This window comes from Caretta caretta, chromosome 6, assembly GCF_965140235.1.
Source record: "Caretta caretta isolate rCarCar2 chromosome 6, rCarCar1.hap1, whole genome shotgun sequence".
Lineage (NCBI taxonomy): Eukaryota > Metazoa > Chordata > Testudines > Cheloniidae > Caretta > Caretta caretta.
In genome coordinates, this window is record NC_134211.1 from 10975550 (window position 1) to 10999218 (window position 23669).

General features: G+C 53.6%; 1 protein-coding gene across 1 annotated transcript in view; it reads right to left on the bottom strand.

The window, feature by feature from the left end:
• Nucleotides 1-23669, bottom strand: part of SPTB (spectrin beta, erythrocytic) — a 134624-nt gene that overhangs the window by 44950 nt on the left and 66005 nt on the right. Inside the window, exons 11-19 of the mRNA XM_048854341.2 lie at nt 23060-23218; nt 20814-21116; nt 20050-20200; nt 18137-19007; nt 17455-17592; nt 12530-13286; nt 10700-10902; nt 10428-10518; nt 421-567 (exon numbers count right to left, since the gene is read on the bottom strand). Coding sequence (XP_048710298.2) covers nt 421-567; nt 10428-10518; nt 10700-10902; nt 12530-13286; nt 17455-17592; nt 18137-19007; nt 20050-20200; nt 20814-21116; nt 23060-23218 — 2820 coding nt within the window. The remainder of the gene's footprint in view (nt 1-420; nt 568-10427; nt 10519-10699; nt 10903-12529; nt 13287-17454; nt 17593-18136; nt 19008-20049; nt 20201-20813; nt 21117-23059; nt 23219-23669) is intronic.

The following is a 23669-nucleotide window of genomic DNA, read 5'->3' on the forward strand; positions in this document are numbered from 1 at the left end:
TCCAGCTGAGACCCCACTAGTGTCCGGCAATCACCTCCCCTGTCATATCACTCATGTTAAGGGGGGGGGCTTTGGATTGTACCACGGTGGCTGGGGAGAGGGGGGGTAGTAATGAAATCCTGTGAACCCAAGGACCCAGCAGAAGGGCAGTGTAGGACCCACTCCTTTCTTCCTGCCCCACCGCTACCTTAGTCCTGCCGCCCGCTACAGCCTCACCCAGTCCTGAGACAGCTCTTTAGCACGTGCTTCAAGCAAAGCATCTGCTGAAAGTCCCATTGACGCGGATGGGAGTGGGGGCCTACCTCAGCCCATGAGCTGCCCGGCCTGCGCTAGCCTCCGGGTACGCGCTGAGCGCCAGGTGCCTGAGGCGCGGCAAGGCCTGGGAAGATGCTCCCCCAGCCCCCGCGAGAGGTCACCTACCTCATCCACCTTCTCCAGCCAGCCTTGGTGAGAGGCCAGCTCGGCCATGAAGGCCTGATGCTTCAGCCACTTGCTGTGCAGGTTCCGGGCTTCGTCATAAGACGCGTCCTGAGCCGTCAGTATCTTCTCGTCGATCCAGAGGGTGAGCTGCAAAGGCAGGGAAGGGAGCACACGTCACAGCGCCAGCCCCACCACTGCGCTTCTCCGAGGAGCCTCTGGGATTCAGGCACCTCTGGAAATCCCAGCCTGAAATCTCTGTCTGCCCCCTCCTCCACATCAGCAGAACGGTGAGTGATGCTGGCACAGGAGAGTAAGCCTGAGGAATGGGGACACGGATGCACTAAAACTTAGGCAGCCCCACACCCTCCCAAGGAGCCTGCCTTGCTGCTCTTACTACGCTGCAGTGGCCAGAGGCTCAGCCCTTACAGCACAGGACAGAGCGTCTGCAACATGACCACAGCCTGCCCCAGCCTTGCTTCTAAGTCACGCTAACAGCCACAAACCCACCCTTAGCCTCCGTCAGCTCCCTCCTCAAACCCCTTCTCCACCACCTGCTGCTGGGCGCTATCACCCCGCCGAGTGTCCTGTCCTGACGCAAGAGCAGCTAGCCCCAAGTGAGACACATTCACACACCGATGAGGCTAATCCTAACCCTCAGTGCCAAAAAAAAAAAAAAAAAAGATTCTGTCCTCAAACCAACATCCTCTAGATTCTGTGTTGAAAAGCAAGTCAATAAAAGGGAAGATTGAGGAGTCTAATTTTGCTTGAAGCTTGCCTCGAATTAGTAACAGTGGCAGACCTTTTAAGTTGATGGAAGATGAACTCCTTAACTCCCTCCTTCAAGGTTTTGGCAATAAAAACTGCCAATAAATGATGAAAATATCTGAGACAAAGTCACTGCCCTTCCAGAGTATGATACGAACATAAGCAGGAAGTCAAGGGCAAGCTGATTTCTTTGAAAGTTCATTGTGCTACTGTCAAGGCTGATTCCACACTCTTGCACTTTGAGTGCAGAAGGTGGGGGCCCGCAAGAATTTAAAAAATGGATACTGGCCACTCCAGGCTTGTATTAAACTCCCAAGGTTACAGCTTCTCTCTGACCTTGGATGGGTAGATCCTGCCACCACCCAAGTGCAAAACCCCCTTTTGGAACCCAGGAAGGGGCACTTGGGAATTCCTCCCTGTGGGGTACCCTCAAGCCCTTTCACCCCCACTCCGGGGAAGAGCTGAGAAAGAAAACACAGGAAATCAGCTGTTGCCACCAGCTAATTAAACAACATCTGCGCAAACCTCGTAGGACACAAAAACACAATCCTGTTCTTAAAAAAGGTAAATTTTATTAAAAACAAAAAGAAAGAAAATACACCTGGAACTTAGGCTTTTTGCTAGGTTTTAAACAAATAATTACAAGGATTAAGCATCAAGATAGCTTAAAGTTACACGCAAAACAAAAGCACTTGCGGTTAGCACAGAGGAGTCCACAAGCCATAAAGAAATAAAAGAGATAAACCTAATCACATCTTCCTCCACATTTCCTGATCTACTTACAGATCTGGGGTTTCAAATGAGTAGTGTCTAGGCATGAGCTGGTGATTTTCATACCTGGCACAAGCTTTTACTGCATAGCTCCAGCCCTGTCCCTGCTCTCCAGGAGAACAACACAGACAGACAAAGGGGAAGTTTTTCCCCAATTTTAAAACGCCTTCCCATTGGCTCTTTTGGCCAGGTGCCCTCTCACTTCCTTTTACCTATGTATAGGAGTGAGACTTTTAACCCTTTACAGGTAAAGCAAGTAGAGAACAGCTACTAAAAGAGATTTTATAGCTAACTGGCTGGCTGGGTGTCCATAAAAGGGAGCTCTCCCCCCACCTTCATTTATCACAGCTACTCATCTTGCCAGGTCTGCATTAGGAGTTAGTATACAGCAGACTGCCGACAGAAAATGATCCTCCACACACTTGCTATGAAGCAGATCAATTAGCAGCACACTTCTGAACACCTGAAGGTGACCATATTCGAAGGCAGAAGCTGGTCTGGGATGGCTCTGTAGCATTAGGGGGAGGGACAGCTCAGTGGTTTGAGCATTGGCCTGCTAAACCCAGGGTTGTGAGTTCAATCCTTGAGGGGGCCATTTAGGGATCTGGGGCAAAAATTGGGGCTGCTTTGAGCAGGGGGTTGGACTAGATGACCTCCTGAGGTCCCTTCCAACCCTGAGATTCTATGATTACCACTGATAATGCAGCTAATGGGGCCAAATTTGTCAAGGGTATAATTGAAGAAGAGGAAAAAAGATGAACCTGATGATGAGAGTGAAAAAGAGGGGGACAATAATGAGGACTTTTGTGGAAAAGAGATGCCAGGAGATGCTAGACAACAAGGCCAGCTTCAGATGACTGAAAAGACAGAATTCAACATGGCAGGTGCCGGTGGAGTTGCTCTACAAGGAGTTAACTATTCTGCTCATACCTTGCAACTTGCTGGTGAGGATGCTATGAAAGAACAGCTCTGTGAACCATACAGCTGGAAAAGCACGTTTGGTTTGCAAGACTTAGGAACCCAAAAATTATGGTGATTAAGAAAAAGCTTAATTTAAATAAGCCAATCCTGGATTGTCCAACTAGATGGCATTCCATGTGCAAAATGCCTGAAAGACTCTTAGAACTCATGGAGTTTTGCAAGCATATGGTGGCCACTTCTTCAAACCAAGCCCTTGATATGAGTGATGAGAAATGGAAGGCAGTTAAAAAATACTATGGCTGCACTAATGCCTGCTAAATTAACCACAAAAAAGGCACTTCAGCCAGCACAACTTGCTCTGGGAGATTTCTACAGAGCCGGGCTAAAATGCCAACTCGACACAAAGGTGTCTTCTTCACCTTTTACTGAAACACTATTGGCCTCTATGAAGAACTGTGAGAAAATGGTGTCGGACAATGATGCATTTCGATGCTGCATTTACCTGGACCTCAGGTACAAACTGCTTCTCTCAGAGGAGGATAAGGACAGAGCTAAAATTCATCTAACTAAATGTGGGCTAATTGGGAGGTACTAGTCTGTCCAAAATGAGGAACTGACTGATTTTCAGTCAGCCGTGTCTGGACATCAGAAGACGACCTTCAGCTCCTCCTCAAAGCACGAAAGAAGTCCAAGAAGCAAATTTTTGAGGGAAAAAGGCAAAAAACATATTAATCCCTTCCTGGACTCTTTCATTGATGAGCTCTGTCTCACTACAGATAGTCTTCACTACTGGGACCAACAGAAAACGAGACCTGAACTGTATCAATTGGCTAACAACGTGATTGCTGTTCCTGCTACGCAAGTCAGCATAGAAAGGGCATTTTTGGGGCTGAAATTCATTTTGTCACCCAGCAGTCAGACCTGCCTGACAGAGTTCTGGAGGATGTTGTGCTAGTGTGTGCAAATAACTTGTTTAAAAAAATAAATACTGTTTCTGTACTGAAAGAAATATTGATCATTGAATTCTTTTGCTAGGAGTTAGAATGCAAGCAGAAGTGTGACATTGATCTGCTGGAAATGTATCTGAACTGACTCAAACAGGTTCAAAGTGGTTGAACTGGTTACAGAACCATCATTCTAAGTTAGTGTCTGAACTGGAACCGAACTGGAGACTTAGGAAACACAGATGAATCCGAACTGGAACTGGAACTTTTCACTAACAAGGTCAGCTCCCAGACTGCTACGCTGGGCATCACAAAATGGGGAAGAGATGGCCAGCCCTCTGTGGAGATAGAGGTGGTTAGGGACTATTTAGAAAAGCTGGACGTGCACAAGTCCATGGGGCCGGACGAGTTGCATCCGAGAGTGCTGAAGGAACTGGCGGCTGTGATTGCAGAGCCATTGGCCATTATCTTTGAAAACTCGTGGCGAACCGGGGAAGTCCCGGATGACTGGAAAAAGGCTAATGTAGTGCCAATCTTTAAAAAAGGGAAGAAGGAGGATCCTGGGAACTACAGGCCAGTCAGCCTCACTTCAGTCCCTGGAAAAATCATGGAGCAGGTCCTCAAAGAATCAATCCTGAAGCACTTGCATGAGAGGAAAGTGATCAGGAACAGCCAGCATGGATTCACCAAGGGAAGGTCATGCCTGACTAATCTAATCGCCTTCTATGATGAGATTACTGGTTCTGTGGATGAAGGGAAAGCAGTGGATGTATTGTTTCTTGACTTTAGCAAAGCTTTTGACACGGTCTCCCACAGTATTCTTGTCAGCAAGTTAAGGAAGTATGGGCTGGATGAATGCACTATAAGGTGGATAGAAAGTTGGCTAGATTGTCGGGCTCAACGGGTAGTTATCAATGGCTCCATGTCTAGTTGGCAGCCGGTATCAAGTGGAGTGCCCCAAGGGTCGGTCCTGGGGCCGGTTTTGTTCAATATCTTCATAAATGATCTGGAGGATGGTGTGGATTGCACTCTCAGCAAATTTGCGGATGATACTAAACTGGGAGGAGTGGTAGATACGCTGGAGGGGAGGGATAGGATACAGAAGGACCTAGACAAATTGGAGGATTGGGCCAAAAGAAATCTGATGAGGTTCAATAAGGATAAGTGCAGGGTCCTGCACTTAGGACGGAAGAACCCAATGCACAGCTACAGACTAGGGACCGAATGGCTAGGCAGCAGTTCTGCGGAAAAGGACCTAGGGGTGACAGTGGACGAGAAGCTGGATATGAGTCAGCAGTGTGCCCTTGTTGCCAAGAAGGCCAATGGCATTTTGGGATGTATAAGTAGGGGCATAGCGAGCAGATCGAGGGACGTGATCGTTCCCCTCTATTCGACATTGGGGAGGCCTCATCTGGAGTACTGTGTCCAGTTTTGGGCCCCACACTTCAAGAAGGATGTGGATAAATTGGAGAGAGTCCAGCGAAGGGCAACAAAAATGATTAGGGGGCTGGAACACATGAGTTATGAGGAGAGGCTGAGGGAGCTGGGATTGTTTAGCCTGCAGAAGAGAAGAATGAGGGGGGATTTGATAGCTGCTTTCAACTACCTGAAAGGGGGTTCCAAAGAGGATGGCTCTAGACTGTTCTCAATGGTAGCAGATGACAGAACGAGGAGTAATGGTCTCAAGCTGCAGTGGGGGAGGTTTAGATTGGATATTAGGAAAAACTTTTTCACTAAGAGGGTGGTGAAACACTGGAATGCGTTACCTAGGGAGGTGGTAGAATCTCCTTCCTTAGAGGTTTTTAAGGTCAGGCTTGACAAAGCCCTGGCTGGGATGATTTAACTGGGAATTGGTCCTGCTTTGAGCAGGGGGTTGGACTAGATGACCTTCTGGGGTCCCTTCCAACCCTTATATTCTATGATTCTATGATTCTATGAACCAAAACTTTTAATGGTTCAACTCCCTGGCTGAGACCACTGTCCATTGTTCTGACCAGCTGGGTCTCACTGTCTGGCTATAGACAGCTGTTGTCGCTTGTCTCACACTTAGATTGTAAAGCCCATGGGACAGGGGCTGTCTTTTTGTTCTGGGTCCCAGAACACAACTGGGTCCTGGTCCGTGACAAGGGCTATGAATACAAAGAAAAATAAAACATGTAGTGACATCATATTGTAGATTATGTGGGGGTAGTTCAACAGGGTTTAGACCACTGTTTGCCACAGGGTGAGGTGTAGCCCATTGAGGGGCGGGAGGACTAGATGAGGGGTGTGAACAGAGTTCTTTATTGTTCTCCAGAGTCTCAGCTTTCCTTAAAAGTCAGTTTCTAGCTATTATGGTTGTGAAGAAAACCTTGAAAATGTGATCCAAGTGTGACCGATGCAATGACATCTGCCTGCGTTTGTAGAGAGCCTGAGCCCATCGCTCTGGGCGGGGAGAGCTGCCCCAAGTGTGACCAATGCAGCAACGCTGCCTGAGACTGAAGTGAGCCAGAGACAGGGTCATAGACACAAGCTACGTCTTGTCAGGAATAATTCTAAAGCCCTAAGATCCACATGTAAACTGCTCACAAGGAAATGGACAACTTCCTCTTCCTTACACAGATCTGCCTTTCTTGTGGCTAATAAGAATAAAAGGGGCAAAAGAGACTGAAATGAGAAGATTAGAGTTAGAATTCCCACCTCCAGGGATTTGTTTGGAAACAATGGAAATGGCAGTAAATTCCCATGGTTCAAATGAAATCTTTGTGAAGCCTGCTCAAATGAAGGGAGAGTCCATCCCTGCTCATCCATGGTGCAAACCTTCCCCAATGAGCAACCAAAGCAATGTTCTGAACAGAGCTGTGCAGGGGACGGACATTGTGTTTCACCAAGGTGATGTTGGCATTTGGCTTTGTTCTGATTAGGAACCAAACCTGTCAATTTCAAAATTCTCAGCCAACCCCCCCACACCAAAAACCCCATTTCCAGCAATTCAAACATTTTGTTTTGATTTTGCCTTCATTTTACATGAGAATATATGAGATAGAACATAAGCTGGGGTCTGGATGAGCTCTCTTCTGCCACCTATTAACGAACTGGAGGAAGAAACCTCCAGGAGCAGGCTGCATTTGCATAGACACACCTCCTTTGCCAAGTTGAGCAACACACAGACCGAATTTGCTAACATGATACTTTTTGGCTATTTTAGGTTAAAGTTCACTTAAGTCCTGGATGAAGGGTAATTAAATGTTGTTATCCTTATTAGATTACTAAAAGGCAGCAGAACTGTACTTAACATGCCCCAATGGAGGCAGTCACCATCACTCTCAAAGCATGGGGTAGTGAAGTAAATCCTGGTGAAAGACCAAGGACAGGGACAAATGTTGCTACTTGGCGGGGTAGGCTCCATGTAAAGAGTCCTAGATGTCATTTGGCTTCTCCCTCCAGTAATTAAAGACAGAGCTGATCAGACTCAATATTCTCTCTGCTCAGTAATCAATAGAGCTGAAATCAATGATAAGCTGGTCGGGGTTGGGGGGGATGAGCCTTAGACCTAGAGAGGAGAAAATGCTCTCATGGAAGTCAACACAGAGGAGAGGGTTGGGCAGTGGGGTTCCCCACTACCCAGCGAAGTCACCAAGAACTGGGTTAGGTGGTGGAGTCTCAGCACATGGCGTTGCAGCTTATGGCAGCGCGGTAAGAGAGGCAGCAGCAGGAACAAAGCCTGTGATAGCTAGGCTAGGCGGCCGTGGCACTGTAGGACCAGACCAGACCAAGGACGCAGCACAGCAGAGACAGTGGCAGCAAAGCCGCTGGTGGAAGCATCACTCGCCAAACCACCCCCAGGGCTGTGGTAATCCCCCCGCCCGCAGCGCAGCCCTACACTCTGGGACTCCACTGACCTCTGACAACAGGCCATGAGTGGGGTGGAGCGGAGGGCAAGGGGGAGTGGTATGTTAAAGCGATGTTCCTCTGCTGGACTTTCACACCACAAGGTGGGAAACTGAGGCAAAAGGCTATTGTCCAAGATACTGCGGGGCAGTGGTGTACACCCTTTTCCAGTCACACCCTCCCCTTACCTGTAACAGAAGCTGTCTGTGCCCCCCAACCCCCATTACTGCAACTCCACAGTGGAGCTTGGGCTGAAGGTGGAGTTGGGGGCAGAACTGGGGAAGGGGGAGGAGCCGGGGCTAGAGGCGGAGCTGATCTGCGGATGGAGAGGGAATAAGGGCAGAGGTAAGGTGACCAGGTGTCCAGTATTCGACTGGAACACCCGGTCGAAAAGGGATCCTGGAGGCTCCTGTCAGCACTACTGACCGGACCGTTGACTGTCCGGTTGGCGGCACCGTGCAGCAGGGCTGCCAGGCTCTCTGCTAGCCTCCACACAGCACGGCTCCTGGGAAGCAGCTGGCATGTCCCTCCTCCAGCTCCTACGTGGAGGGGCAGCCAGGAGCCTCCGCACACTGCCCCTGCCCCAAGCGCTGCCCCCGCAGCTCGTAGTACTAGGATTTTATGGTTGTAGTTTATATAATTCAGAATGAAGGATAAAGAATAATAATGTAGCATGTATTAAATGTATTGATGTGTGATATGATTTGACGATATTCTGCCAGCCACCCTTTCTGAACGCAGAAAGGAATGATTACAGCATGATGGTGCAAAACTCATTGGTCCCAAGGAAGGAAAATCACAATATAAACAGGGGGCTTTAACCATGAAATTTTGCCAAGACTTCCCTGGAGCATCGTGTCGTGACCGACAGAACCTGGCTCCTCTCTACCTGTGATCAACCTAACTGGCCACTAGGTTGCTCCAGACTGGTAACTAAAACATCGACTGGCGGGACAGTGTGTGTGTGTGTGTGTGTGTGTGTGTGTGAGTGATTGAATCCATATGCTAATTGTTGTATCTCCAATAAACGCAGCATATTGCCTTTTCCCCTAGAAAAAAGATCCCGTATGCTTCTTATAAGCATAACAAGCTCCTGTTGGCCAGGAAGCATGGCCAATGGGAGCTGCGTGGTCGGCGCCTGCGGACGGGGCAGCCCGCCGAGTCACCAGGCTGTGCTTCCGTGTAGGAGCCGGAGAGGAGACATGCCGCTGCTTACGGGAGTTGCTTGAGGTAAGCGCACCCGGAGCCTGCACCCCTGACCCCCTCCTCGGCCCCAACCCCCTGCCTCAGCCCCAGCCCAGATCCCGCTCCCGCCCTCCGAACCCCTCTATTCCAGCCCGGAGCACCCTCCTGCACCCCAAACCCCTCATCTCCAGCCCCACCCCAGAGCCCGCACCCCCAGCTGGAGCCCTAACTCTCCCCTATGCACCCCAACCCTCTGCCCCAGCCCTGAGCCCCCTCCCACCCTCCAAACCCCTCAGTCCCAGCCCGGAGCACCCTCCTACACCCCAAACTTCTCATCCCCAGCCCCACCCCAGAGTCTGCACCCTCAGCTGGAGCCCTCAGCCCCCGACCCCAACCCCCTGCCCCAGCCTGGAGTCCCCTCCCACACCCTGAACCCCTCATTTCTGGCCCCACCCCAGAACCCACACCTTCACCCCAGAGCCCGTACCTCCTCCCACACTCTAATCCCCTGTCTCAGCCTGGAGCCCCCTCCCATACTCCAAACCCCTCAGCTCCACCCCCCCAGCCCAGAGCCCCCTCCTACATCCCAAATCCCTCATCCCTGGCCCCACATCAGAACCTGCACCCCCAACCGGAGCCCTCACCCCCACACATCTCCAAACCGGAGCCCCCTCCCAAAACCTGAACCCCTTGTTTCTGGCCCCACCCCAGAACCCACACCCTCAGCCCAGAACCCGTACCTCCTCCCACAGCCCAACCCCCTGCCTCAGCCCAGAGCCCCTTCCCAGGCCTGGAGGTGGAGCAGGACTGGAGGCTAAATGGAGTTGCAGGAGGAGCAAGGCAAGGGTGGAGCTGGTCGCTCCCTCCCCACCAGCCACTTGGGGGCTGGCCCAGCCTTGCAGCGGGCCCCCACCCCAACGTTCCTCTGTGCCCCCCTAGTTTGAGAACCACTGCTGTGGAGTGAATGTTTTTCTTTTCGATGTGGTGTTTTCCCAAAGTAATGCTGTGTTTCCTCTCCCTTAAAAAAAAAATATTCGGTGGTTATACGGACTCAGTGCTTGTGAGTGGGGAAGGTTTGCTTCTTAGAGGTGCCTGGAGGGTGGTGATTAGTTTTCCCAGATTCCTGGGCAGGGGCTCGAAATGGCTTGGTTTGGTAAAGTTAAGAGGAACCCCTAGATATTGGCCCCAGACGTTATCGCTGCCGATCCCTCCTGGCAGAAGGGTGACAGGAATATAAAAGATAAGGCACAGCAACAAAAAATCAAAACAGGACATCATGGAAAGTAGGCGAAATGTTTCGTTGTGACAATGACTCAGTAGGACATTTCGGAATTCTGCCCCGCCCCGGTTTTTCTCCAAAATGAAATTCCGGCAAAAGCAATGTGATGTCACGAAGCATTTTGACTCGGGCTGAAACAGTGGGAAGAGGTTCCCTCGAGGTTTTCCCGCCCAGCTCTATTTCTGACTGTCGCGCCCAGGGGAAGCAGGGAGTGTCATGGACCGGGAGAACATCTCTCCTGGCCAGCAGTAAGGGCTTGCCCAGCAACCTACCTCCTGGCAGTTTTGCAAGAAGCTCTGCAGGTCGTGATTGTCCTTCAGCAGAACGAGCACTTCCTTTGATTTAGCCACATTCGTCCTGGCCCTGGAAAGGAGAGAGGGACAAGGAGGCTGATCATTGCTGCAGCAGCTTATCTCGTTTGACACCCACTATCAGACCGCTACCACCGGGGAGACAGCTATCTGCCAGTGGTGGGATTGGACAGCATAGCTAGCGGCTAGCGTTCCCGGGGGCCCCCTTGCTGATAGGATGCGGTTCAGTTTACCTCTCTTGTATGAGCTGGGCCTTTTCATTAATTTTGTCGGCGTAAATATTCCTGTCCGCCACCAGCTTCTTGCCACGTTCCACTGGCTCCGTTATTTTCTCCTTGTTGGCCTCCATGGTGGCCAGGAAATCCTCGTATTTCCGCAGGGTAGCTTCCGATGCTTCCAAGGTGTTCGGGGGCTCCATGTGAGCCAGGGTGTACTCCTGGAGTGGAGGGTGGGTCGGGGGCGGGGGGGAGGTGTGATTTAGCAGGGTCTGTAGCACCCACCCTTCCCCCCTCCCCACGCAGCTCTAGCCATGCCTGGGACATGCTGTGTTCCAGGAAGGCCGCTGCATTGACAAGACTAAGACTAGCATGCTTAGAATGCAGGGTGCTGGGCCTAGCCATCTCCAGCCATTCCTTGCTCTAGCGTCTGGGTAGGGTGTCCGTGGTGCTCTTGATCCACGTGTAACTCTCCAGGGCACGGCACAGGGCTTTTTGCACTGGCCTGATGTATGCAAATGGACCAGTAGCATGGGAGCATCTGCCACTGAGCTTTCCTGCCAGGCAAAAGCGGGCTGGGGAAGGAGGCAATAGGCCAAAATCATCCCTGGTGGTGCAGCCTAGGGAGTTACCCCAAGGATGGATTCACTGTGTGCCTGAATCACAGCACAGTGCTTACCAGTGTGCTGGGATCTCTGCAGGGGAGGTGATCAGAACGGGCCATGAAATCAAGGGGTCTCTGCTATTGTATCAGTGCAGAAGGGTATTGCCTTGGGACACAGGTGATGCAGCATTCTACCTCGGGTCTTTGTGCCCCAGCGCCATTGTGCCTTGGCACCTCCCAGCCTTTACCGCGTTTATCCTCAACCCCCCTCTGTGCCCTAGGGCAGTTATCCCTCTTGTACAGATGGGAATGGGGCACAGAGCAGCTAAGGCCCAGATTGTTAAAGGTACTGAGGTGCTGCTGCACTGAATTTAGACTCCTAAGTGCCTAATTCCCTTTTGAAGATGAGACAGGCTCCTAAACCAGCTGGGCACAATACCTTTAAAGGTCTAAGTCTAAGGGAGGTACCCCAGGCTGCATGGGGAATCTGGGAGAGAACAAAGAATTGAAACCAGGTCTCCCGATCCCCAGACCTGTGTCCTAACCACTGGACCATTCCACCTCACCAGGGCTTACTTGTCTCAGAATCCCCGATTAGCCAAACCAAGTCATCGGGCTCCTCCGTGCAGGGTGTGACTGAACGGGCTGGGCTATGTAGATCTGACGGGCCCTCTGAACTCTGCCAACCAGCTGATGCAGAGAACATTGCTCTCTTGGGGCTCTGTGTAACACAGACAGACCCCGGTCGCTGGGATCAAACCTGGGACCTCTGAAGCTTAGTGCATGAGCCTCTACTGCCTGAGCTAAAAGCCACGTGGCTCTTAGGAAGGCTGTAGCAGACTCACCAATCTCTGGGTGGGCTCGGTGCCGCTAGAGGGGGACGGAGCACAACGCCCAGCAGGCCTGGGTTACATCAGCAGAGGGGAAGTGATGTTTGATCTTCACAGATCAAGTCTATTAAATATGATGAAACAATTATAAACACCACCTCACTTGGTAGCCTAGTGCAAGGAAGCCCGAGTGGCAATTCAGAAGCAGCAGGGCCTAGTGGCTAGGGACTCGGGAGATTTGGCTTCCACTCCCGGCTCCACCGTCTACCCTTGGGCAAGTCCCATCCTCCTTTTGTGCCTCATTTTCCTCTTCTGTCTATTCAGTGAGCCCTGCAGGGCAGCGGGCTCCCAGTGCACTGAGACAGTGATGCACATCATCATCATCATAACAGACAGATGCAGCCACTTCCCTACCTGATTGCTCAGGATGGCTTCGGCTTGCTTGGCATCCTTGAGGAACTCCTGGAAGCCCAGGCACTGGGCAAGGAACTTCCCCCGGCTGTCCCACATCTTGCACAGGGCGCTCCAGCCCATCTCCATGCCCTGCAGCCGTTGCTGCAGCTGCAGATACTCTGGGTCTGTTTGCCCGTGTGTCACCCTTTCGCCCATCTCCTTGATGCTATGGTAGTCACCCTCGTGCCGGTTGATGTCCTCCTTGACGGCGGCGTGCTCCTGCCGGGACTGCTCCGCCTCGGCCAGGGAGCTGGGCACCTCTTCCGAAGCCACGGCCTGCTGCGCCTTGAACAGCCAGACCTGGAAGTCATCCAGGTCTTGCAGGAACTTCTGCAGCTTGCTGGCCTCCCCGAGCGAGGCCTCCTGACTCTGCAGCGTCCTCTGCAGCTCCTGCCAGAGGCCACTGATGGCGGTCAACCGGCTGTAGATGTCGGAGGCCAGGTCAGGGAGCTCCTCGGCCAGCCGCTGGGCCTCCTCCTGCAGCACCCCCAGCCGGGTCTGGATGGCGGCCAAGTCGCGTTCAATGCCGTACAGCTTCCTCTGGATGGCGATCATGCCTGCTAGGTCTCTGCTCATGTCCTGGGTGGATTTGATCACTTTGGTTTTGTCCAAGATCCATTTGCGGGTCTCCTCGCAGTCCACGCAGTAATTGTGCAGGCTCAGCGCCAGGTCCACCGCTTTCCGCCGCTGCCCCACCTTCTCCTGGAAGACGTGCCACCTGCAGAGAACACAGCAGAAGCCCCTGGTTCACGAGTGAGCCCCGCCCTCTGTGAGAGCGCCAAGGAGCAAAGACAGGGAGAGAAGGGATTCAGACGCTCTCTGACTGGAGCAGGCAGTGTCTGCAAACCCAGACTCTGTAGGAACTCGATTCGTACTGGGTGTGCGTTGGCAGTCTTGGCAGGGATGGCACCAGCCCCAGAGACTCCCCAACCGTACTCTGCTGGGCCAGGGCTGTCCCCAAAGTGGGGCAGTGCTGGCTGGGAAGAAAGCATGGCCAGGGATTGCAGGGGTACCCACCCACAGGCTGCTATGAAGCCAGGCCACCCACGCTCCTGATTTGAAAGGGCAACGCCAGACCCTGACAGAGAGTCTGGCAGCCCCCCACCCCATCCCAGCTGGCCATGCCTCCAAGGCCTTCCTGCCCTTCCTCTCAGCCTGTGAGGATCCTGAGCTGGGGGAGTTAAGGGAGAAGACAGGGCCGAAATGGAGAACCCTGAAAAGGGCTGATTTGCAGAGTGGGAGAGTTCAGCCCTGTGTGAAATCACTTCAGTCCCTTCTCAGGTTGGGCTCTCAAAAACAGAGGCATCAAAATCCGGATGGTTGGTTGTCTGCTAACGGCCAGGAAAATGGAGGTGGGGCTCGCTGAGATACACTGTCCTGCCCCAAATCAACTCTGGGTTATTACACATGCCATCCTTCATCTGCATCAGTCACCGGGCTCGGCCCCATGCAAAGCACACGAGATGAAGGTGGCCACTCACACGTTCCTGGAATGCTAGATGTTTTAGTACCTACGGGAACGGAGTGAGCCACCCCTGCTGGCGTGATGGTGCACGCGAGGTCACACCGCACAGGGAGGCCATTTTTAAGAGCCAGAGGGGGCAGAACGGAACTGGAAACATTTGGATTCTCAAGAAGGGAGATTATTATTTGGTCACACTGGATCAGACCAATGGTCCATCTAGCCCGGTACTCTGTCTTCCAACAGTGGCCAATGTCAAATGCTTTAGAGGGAATGAACAGAACAGGTAATGATCAAGTGATCCATCCCCTGTTGCTCTTCCCAGCTTCTGGCAAACAGAGGCTAGGGACACCATCCTTGCCCATCCTGGCTAATAGCCATTGATGGACCTATCCTCTATGAACTTATCTAGTTCTTTTTTGAACCCTGTTATAGTCTTGGCCTTCACAACATCCTCTGGCAAGGAGTTCCACAGGTTGACTGTGCATTGTGTGAAGAAATACTTCTTTTTGTTTGTTTTAAACCTGCTGCCTATTAATTTCATTTGGTGACCCCTAATTCTTGTGTTATGAGAAGGAGTAATTAACTCTTCCTTATTTACTTTTCCCACACCAGTCTCCTCCCTTAGTCGTCTCTTTTCCAAGTTGAAAAATCACAATCTTCTTAATCTCTCCTCATACGGAAGCCGTTCCATACCCCTAATAATTTTTCTTAAATTATTTCAATTTAAATTTTTTCAAAAATAATTGCCCTTTTCTGAACCTTTTCCAATTCCAGTATATCTTTTTTCAGATGGGGTGACCACATCTGCACACAGTGTGATGTTACACCCCATATTCTTCATAGAAATATTGTAATGATATTAATATGGCATAACTAAGATATGTTTTATGCAAGATGAGTCATGGGAGGTATAATTGAAAAGGTTATGATTTTCTGAATGTGTTTATCCAATTTGTATGCATGTATCATTTCTATATCCAAAGTTAGGAATACTGTCTATGTAACCATTACAACTGTGTGGGTATGTGGTTGAGAAACATGCACCAGACAGTAAGCAATCAGCCTTATTGGGCCATTAGGAAAAGACAATGAGTCTTCAAAGATGTGGATCCCCCAGCTTCCCAGGAGTTCCTTCCTCTGGAACTTGCAAATAAACCTTGTCTCATGGGTGCCCTGACACTGCAAGGTCATGTGATAATGTCACCTGGTACACCTGGACACTGCTGGTACTTTTCCTCTGGAAACAAAGGCTTCCTGCCTATTTAAGGCTGGGAAGGAAGGCATTCAGGATTCTCCTCCACTGCCTGCTCAGGAAGGAAGACTGCTAAAAACATCTTGTCATAAATATAAAGGGAAGGGTAAACACCTTCAAATCCCTCCTGGCCAGGGGAAAAACCCTTTCACCTGTAAAGGGTTAAGAAGCTAAGATAACCTCGCTGGCACCTGACCAAAATGACCAATGAGGAGACAAGATACTTTCAAAGCTTGGGGGGGAACAAAGGGTCTCTCTGTCTGTGTGATGTTTTTGCCGGGAACAGAGCAGGAATGCAGGTCAGAACTCCTGTAAAGAGTTAGTAAGCAATCTAGTTAGATATGCGTTAGATTCTGTTTTGTTTAAATGGCTGATAAATAAGTTGTGCTGAATGGAATGTATATTCCTGTTTTTGTGTCTTTTGTAACTTAAGGGTTTTGCCTAGAGGGATTCTCTGTTTTGAATCTGATTACCCTGTAAGGTATTTATCATCCTGATTTTACAGAGGTGATTCTTTTACTTTTTCTTTAATTAAAATTCTTCTTTTAAGAACCTGATTGCTTTTCATTGTTCTTAAGATCCAAGGGTTTGGGTCTGTGTTCACCTATGCAAATTGGTGAGGATTTTTATCAAGCCTTCCCCAGGAAAGGGGGTGCAGTGTTTGAGGGGATATTTTGGGGGGGGAGACGTTTCCAAGTGGGCACTTCCCCTGTTCTTTGTGTAACACTTTGTTGGTGGCAGCTTTTAACCTAAGCTGGTAAAAATAATCTTAGGGGGTCTTTCATGCAGGTCCCCACATCTGTACCCTAGAGTTCAGAGCAAGGAAGGAACCTTGACACACCTGAAGGGAAAGGCAGGGGTGAGTCCAGGCTGAGAACAGGGATCTAGCCCATAAAGAGACATAACTGGAACTCTGAGCTGCAGAAACTCTACCAACCTGCCTAAACAACATTTAGGGTGAGAAATTACTATGTGTAACCTGTTTCTTTAGTGTATTAAGCTTACTTGCTCAGTAATCTGCTTTGTTCTGTTTGCTATCCCTTAAAATCACTTAACATTTACATTTTGTAGTTAATAATAAACTTATTTCTTATTTATAACATAACTCAGTTTGTGCAATTCATATGGGGTGGGAGGGGGAGAAGAAGCTGTGCATATTACTCCCCAGAGGGGGTGTGCACATGAGTGCTGGGTAAATCCCCGAGCCGATTCCTCCCACACAGAGCTGATCTCAGTGTCTCTGTGTCCATTGGCAGCTGCATGTGTCCCTACCTGTGTGTGTGTGCTGGAGAAGGCTTAAGGGCCTGGCACAGCTAGGACAGGGTGAGGAAACCCAGGCTGGTGGAATGGGCGGAACCAGTGGGACCCCAGCACATCAGGTGTCATCACAGATTGGGGGGGTCCAACCCGTCACACAGTATTCAAGATGTGGGCCCACCATGGATTTATATGGGGTTATATAGCAAGTGATCCATCCACTGGTGTCCAGTCCCACTGACTGGCAGTCAGAGGCTACGGACACTCAGAGCATAAGGTAGCATCCCTGACCACTTTGGCTAATAGCCATTGATGGACCTATCCTCCACGAACTTCTCTCATTCTTTTTTTAACCCTGTTATACTTTTGGCCTTCACAACATCCCCTGGCAAGAGGTTCCACAGGTTGATCGTGTGTTGTGTGAAGAAGTACTTCCTTTTGTTTGTTTTAAACCGGCTGCCTGTTAATTTCATTGGGTGACCTCTAGTTCTTGTGTTACGTGAAGGGGTAAATAACACTTCCTTATTCACTTTCCCCAAACCAGTCATGATTTTATAGACCTCCCTTAGTTGTCTCTTTAACAAAAGTCCCCGTCTTTTTAATCTCTCCTCCTCTGGAAACTGTTCCATACCCCTCATCATTCCCCTCCCCCCTTCTCTGTACCTTTTCCGATTCTAATATATCTTCTTTGGTCCTGGGGATCCTAGCAAAGGGTTAATGCAGCCAGCATCAGGATGGGACGCCCACTGTGGTTTTAGCATGAGCACACACTGAATATGCAGCTCCTGGGGACAGGATCACTGTGAAGCATCCAGACGTCCGTGTCCCAGACAGGCAGGCCCGGGACACAGCTAGTGTGGCTCTCCACGCTGGCAGTACCGCTCTCTGGGCAGCAGAGGGGTGGGGCAGTACCTGGCGTTCAGACGCTCCTGGCACTGCCTGATGCGGCCGCTGCGCGGGTGCCCGCTCTCGACGAGGCTGGTGGCTGCGCGGTTGATGCCGTCAATCTGGGAGGCTGGTGTGCTCATCTCCCGATCCAGGATGTCAAACCTGCAATCACACAGGCAGCAATTCGCAGGGCAGCGCCGGGATTGCCCAACTCCGCAGCAGCTGTGCCTAAGGTCCCCTCCCTGGCTGAGCGGGGCACAGGCCCAGGGCACAAGGCATTCTCCGCTGCCTTCCCTCTGGTGCCACGCGCACCCTGGGCAAAGTGCCCAGAGCCCTGCGCCAGCACCGGCAGATGGAGCAGCAGTGCTAACGCTGACGATGACATGCAAGGTTCGTGAGCAGAGCTGGGGTGGGCTAGGAATGGGGCTGGGGCCGTAGAACACAAAGCAAGGCTCCGTGCCCGCTGCTGAGCACAGAAAGAAGGGAGCCAAGGGGGCTAGGAGCCACACACCCCCTTCCAAACCCTGGGCACTGCCGGAAGGGGCAAAGCATGACGCGCTGGAATAAAGAGAGGCTGCCCCTGAAGGGACCATCTGTGCTTCACAACCAGGTCCTACATGTATCTAGCTAGGTCAGGGTCGGGATTAGGGTCGGGGGGCAGAGGGAGGGGGTCCCTGGCTGTCCCCGATGGTGGTAGCCCAGGTACCTGTGCTGCACTACGTCCAAGTCCTCTAGCGTGTCTGGGATCTCCATCTGCTCCAGCCACTTCTCCTTCTCACTCATCCAGAGCTCGCAGGCGTCCGTCTCGCTGAAGATCGTGTAGAGGTCCAGGGCATCCTGCAGCTTCTGCCTGCGCAGCTCAGCCAGGGACACCACCTCGGCGTAGAGGGTCTGGATGGCCTGCAGCCGGTTTCGGAACTCCGGTGCGCCCTGCAGCTCGGCCGGGAAGCTCTGGGCCTGCTGGCTCAGGCTGTCCATAACTCTCTTGTTGTCCGCCACCTCGTCCAGGAGGTCTCGGTGCTTTCTGACCAGGGCCTGCGTGGAGGACTCATCGTGGCCCACCTCGTCGCTGGACACCAGGCGATGGGCATCCTGCAGCCAGGCCTTCAGGTCGTCCGCGTCCACCTGGAACTGGAAGAAGCTCTCGGCATCCTGCAGGTTCTTCTTGCGGAACGAGGCCAGCTCCTGGAGCTGCGCCCACAGCGCCTTCACCTCCTCCGTCCTGCCTTGGATCCTGGAGGAGCCGAAGTGCTTCTGGGCCACCATGTCTCCCCCATCCTGGATGGTCTGACGCAGGCGGGTGCCTAGGCCCTGCAGCTCGTCCTCAAAGGCCTTGTGCTTCCGCTGCAGGATGAGGAGGCTGGTCAGGTCTTTCCCGTAATCCAAGGAGGAATAGATTTGCTCCTTCTCTTTGATCCAGCTCTCCGCCTCGTCCAGCTCCCAGAAGAACTTCCACAGGCGCTTGGACTGCTCCAGGCGAGCCTTCCTCTCGGCGGCCATCGCCAGCAGCTCCTGGTGGCACAGCTGCAGGTGGCTGACGCGGTTCCGGATCACCTGGGGGTCGCACGGCCGATAGCCTGCGCGGGGGAGGGGACAGAATTGCAGGCAGCTTTAAAGAATGAAAATCCATCACCAAGGAGGCCTCTTCTCTAGATCTCAACAGCCATCCCGTCCCTCCTGCCGCCCGGGCGGGGCAGAGCTCTCTCGAGGTAAGGCACAGACAGCCGCCCCTCCCTACCAATTGTCATCCCCATGTCACAGCGGGGGCCAGAGAGACTAAGGCTGTGACTACACAGCAGCGGGGAGGGGCCATTCCCAGCACTGGGAGAGGTACTTGTGGCGACCCGTGCCTGCCCTACCCATAGCGGGGGGCCAGGGTGGTGGAGTGGTGGCAGCCGGCTTCAGCAGTGTTACTGACCATGCTCAGTCTGTGTGAGCATGCTCAGTATAAGCCAAGCAGCAAATCTGGGGGGGAGACCCTGCCTGCCTCCCCCACCCCGCATCCGCTCCAAGCCACACTGCTGTTTTTAGGTGCTAGATTGAGCAAAATTGGCGCGATGATGGCCACCCCCCCCCCCCGGCAGGGCCAGCGCGCCCTGACGGCCACCCCCCCAGCCCGCCCGCAGTGCTAGCGCGCCCTGATGGCTGGCCTCCTGCAGGGCTAGGGTGCCGATAGCCACCACCTGCAGGGCCAGTGCACTGACGGAGTTGGGAATCCCACCTCCCAGCTACAGTGTAGACACACCCTAAGTGCCGTGCTGACATCATGCAGCCCGCAGCAAAGCCAGGTGCTGAACCCAGTCTCCCTAGTTCCAGGCCCTCTCCCATTCGCCGTGCTCCCTCTGGCCAAGCGAGTTTTCGATGCACTGGCCTGCCCTGGGGAAGTAAGAACACAGCCGGCTTTCGGCCCTGGGACCTGCACCTCCTCACCAGAGACAAAAGCCGAGGCACCCAGGGAAAGGCAGAACAAGCCGAGGGCTGGCATGGGGCAGGGTTGAGGAGAAGTGAGAGTGTGATGACAGGCCCGCAGAGGGGTCCCTTTAATGGGCTCTCTCCCAGCCTCGCCCTCCGCAGCCGGCCCCACAGGCATGAGATGCGTCGCTCACCGCTTCCACCTACCGTCGCCGTTGGCAAACGCAAGGGCCGCCGCGCTCACGGCGTGCACCTTCTCCGCCTGGAGAGCCATGTCAGCTTCCAGCAGCTTATGCTTCTGCAGCAGGTCCTCCGCTTCCAGTAGGTGCTTGCCGAACTCGGGCGACAAGAGCCGCGCCTACGCAGAGCAGGGCGAGAGGGCAGGGCTAATCATTTACCCTGGTTTTGATGACACGAAAGAGAAGCTACGTTTCCTTTCCCCGGCCCTCGCCTGCAGCATGCTGTGCCCATGCCACGGGGCCTGCTTGGCTGTTGTGGTTCCCAGACCCCTGCTCTAGAGACTTGGGCTCTTCTCCCTGTTCTTTCACTGACTTGCTGTGTGCCCTTGGGCACTGAACCCCCGGATGCTTCAGTTTCCCCCAAGGGGGCAATAATAGTCCTGCCCCTAGCTCATAAGGTGCTAGGGATGAGGAGTTTGGGGTGCGGGAGGGGGCTCAGAGCTAGGGCAGAGGGTTAGAGTGTGAGGAGATGAGGGCTCTGGCTGGGGGTGCGGGCTCTGGGGTGGGGCCGGGAATCAGCAGTTTGGGGTGCACGCTGCCCCGGAGCTGCAGTGGGAAGAGAGGACTCCCCCGCAGCCCTCTCTAGCCGCAGCAGCTTGGGGCCGGGTGAGAGGCATCTCTCCCTGGCAGCAGCAGCTCCGTCGCGCAGCTTACAAGGAACTTAGGCCACCGGCCCCCATGGATAGCAGGCTCCACTCCCGCCCTTGGCGTTGCTCAGCCCCCCGGCCTCACCTTCATCTCGTCCATCCATTTGATGCCGTGCAGCATGTCCTGGAAGAGCTGCTGCAGCGTCAGGTTCATCTCGAGCCGCTGGCGCCGGGCGTGGAGCAGCTCCAGCAGGTAGTCCCACAGCCGCAGGATGTTGTCCTTCCGGGCCTTGATGCGCTTGATGTCATGGTAGTTCTCCGCCTCCAGCTCCCGGGCCACCTCCTCGATGGCCTGCACCCGCTCCTTGTAGGCTGCCGTGTCCGTCTCGATGGCCTCGTGCTTCTTCTTGGCAGCCTCCACCGCTGGCAGGTCGCAGCCGAAATTATCCTGTCCAGAAACAGCCCTGGTCAGACGCAGCCCCCCCTTGCAGCCGTGCCACAGAGAGCGGGGCGTGGGCTTCCCAACGCCATTAATGGGAACGGAGTCTCCAAACCCCACCGGTCGGGAGTCCAGCTGCCTGCACCTCTATCCAGCAGGACCGTGAACAGGCACCAAACGTGCCTCCAGGCCCCATCCTTGCCCTTACGTATCCGTGTGCAGCGCAGAGAGCAAAGGGCCCGTGCTCCAAGCGGGAGTGGGGTCTGGGTGGAACCCACGGGGGAGGATGTGTCACCTGCACAGCTGGGCAGACAACGGACTTCTCCTTTTGCCAGCAATTCTGAAAACTCGGCCAGGCGTGGGGGAGGGAATTGTTTTAGGCTGCACCGAAAATTATGTTTTTTCTCAACGCTTCATTTCGATTTGGACTATTTTTAAACATGGTTTTATTGTTTTTAAATATAAATTTAAGAAAATATGAAGACCAAAGGTCGTTTAGAATCAGAAAATCAAAAAGTTTCAATTCTTCCAGATTTTTTTTTAAATGTGTTGAGAATGTGGCGTTTCCACCCGCCAAATCTGCATTTTTCTCCCAAAAGGGCTTTGTACAAAATAATTGCCTGGCTCTAGATCCAGGTCCCTCCCCGGGCTGGATCCACCGAGGAGATGAGCTGTCCCAGCCCAGTTACAGACCTTTAGCTCCCACTGTAGCTGCGCTTGCGGTTCGTTTCGGAGGACCCTGGGTCAGTCCCGGCTGGGCCATGCGCAGCAGCAGCTGGAGCCAGCCCTGAGTGGAGCCGGGCACTGCTCGCAGGACAAAGGGTGGAGGCAGGGTCGTGAGGAGAAGCGGGGTAAAGCGACGCTCTGCTTGGAAGAGCAGCTCTGCACAGACGGCCTCCGGAGCTCTGTGCTCACTGCTACGCAGTCGCTGCAGGTCACAGCACACCCCCTCCCCACCGTCCCCCGCAGGGTGCTGCGAATCAGCAAAACCCCACCGCCTTCAGAGTACGGCAGCCGCAGGTCTGGCCTACTGTGTAGGGTTGCCAACTGTCTAATGGCACAAACCCAAACACCCTTGCCCCGCCCCTTCCTCAGGGCCCCACCCATGCCACGCCCCTTCTCTGAGGCCCCACTCCTGCTCACTCCAGCCCCCCCATCCCTCCCTTGCTCACTCTTCCCCACCCTCACTCTCTTTCACCAGGCTGAGGCAGGGGGTTGAGGTGCGGGAGGGGGGTGCGGGCTCTGGGCTGGGGCCAAGGGATTTGGAGTGTAGGAGTTGGCTCCGGGTTGAGCCTGGGGCAGGGGGTTGGGGTGCAGGACGGGGTGCAGGCTCTGGGAGGGAGTTTGGGTGCAGGAGGGGGTGAGGGGTCGGGGTCTGGGAGGGAGTTTGGTGTGGGAGGGGGCTACAGGCTGAGTTTGAAGTGCAGGAGGGGGTGCAGGGTCAGGCTCTGGCAGGGATTTTGGGTGAGGGGTGCAGGCTCTGGGCTGGGGCAGGGGGTTGGGGTGTGGGAGGAGGTGAGGGGGGCGGCACTTACCTTGGGCGGTTCCTGAAAACGACTGGCACATCCCTCTGGCAGCGGCTCCTAGTGGCAGGACCAGGGAGTCTCTGTGCGCCACCCCTGCCCGCAGGCACCATCCCCCGCAGCTCCCATTGGCAGCAATTCCCAGTCAGTGGAAGCTGTGGAGTTGGTGCTTAGGGCGGGGGCAGTGCGCAGAGACCCCCTCCCCCTCAGGCCGCAGGGTTGGTGCTGGCTGCTTCCGGGAGTGCCACGGGGCCAGGGAGGGCAGGGAGCCTGCCTTCGTCCCACTGTGCTGCCGGACTGTTAGTGCCCAAAATCTCCCAGTCTGGCTGCAGTAGCCTCTGGGAGACAGGGCCTGATTCTGGGAGACTCCCGGTGAAACTGGGAGGGTTGGCATGCTGTGTCTCCCCACCCACAGCCCGCGCCCCATACCTGGGCCAGCAGGCGCTGGTTTTCGCTCAGCCACGTCTCCCGCATGGCCGCCTTGCGGTCGAAGCGCCTGGCCAGCTGTTCCAGCTTCTCCTGCCGAATAAGCTCGTTCCTCAGGGCCAGCTCCCGCTCGTGCTCCGCCTTCTCCAGCCATTCCCAGGCCTGCCCAGAGGCATCACAGGAAAGAATGAGGTGCCACCGGGCATGCGAAACCAGCTGGCAGGCCCAGAAAGGGCTAATAACGGTCCCTACAGACAGCCCATTGCAGCACCAGCCAGAAAGCGTTCTGCTCCCCTGCTGGCTGTCTCCCCCAATGGCCTTTGGCCCCACGGGCCTCTTGCTGCTTCAGCAAAGTGCCAGCCAGCCCCGGGGGGTGAGATCTCCCCTCCCTTGTAGCCACACTGAAATCTATACTGTATCTCTGTATTTACATGGGAAACGATCGCTGAGCCCTAAGGAAATCCAGGGAAGCACACGCGTAATGTTAAGCGCCTGTTTAAGTCCCCCTGGCTTCAATGTGAGCTTGCAGCATGCGTCCTGAGCAGGGGGCTAAGTGCTCTGCTGCATGCAATGCTAACTGGCCCTTCCCCTTGGGTGTATGGCGACAACCGGG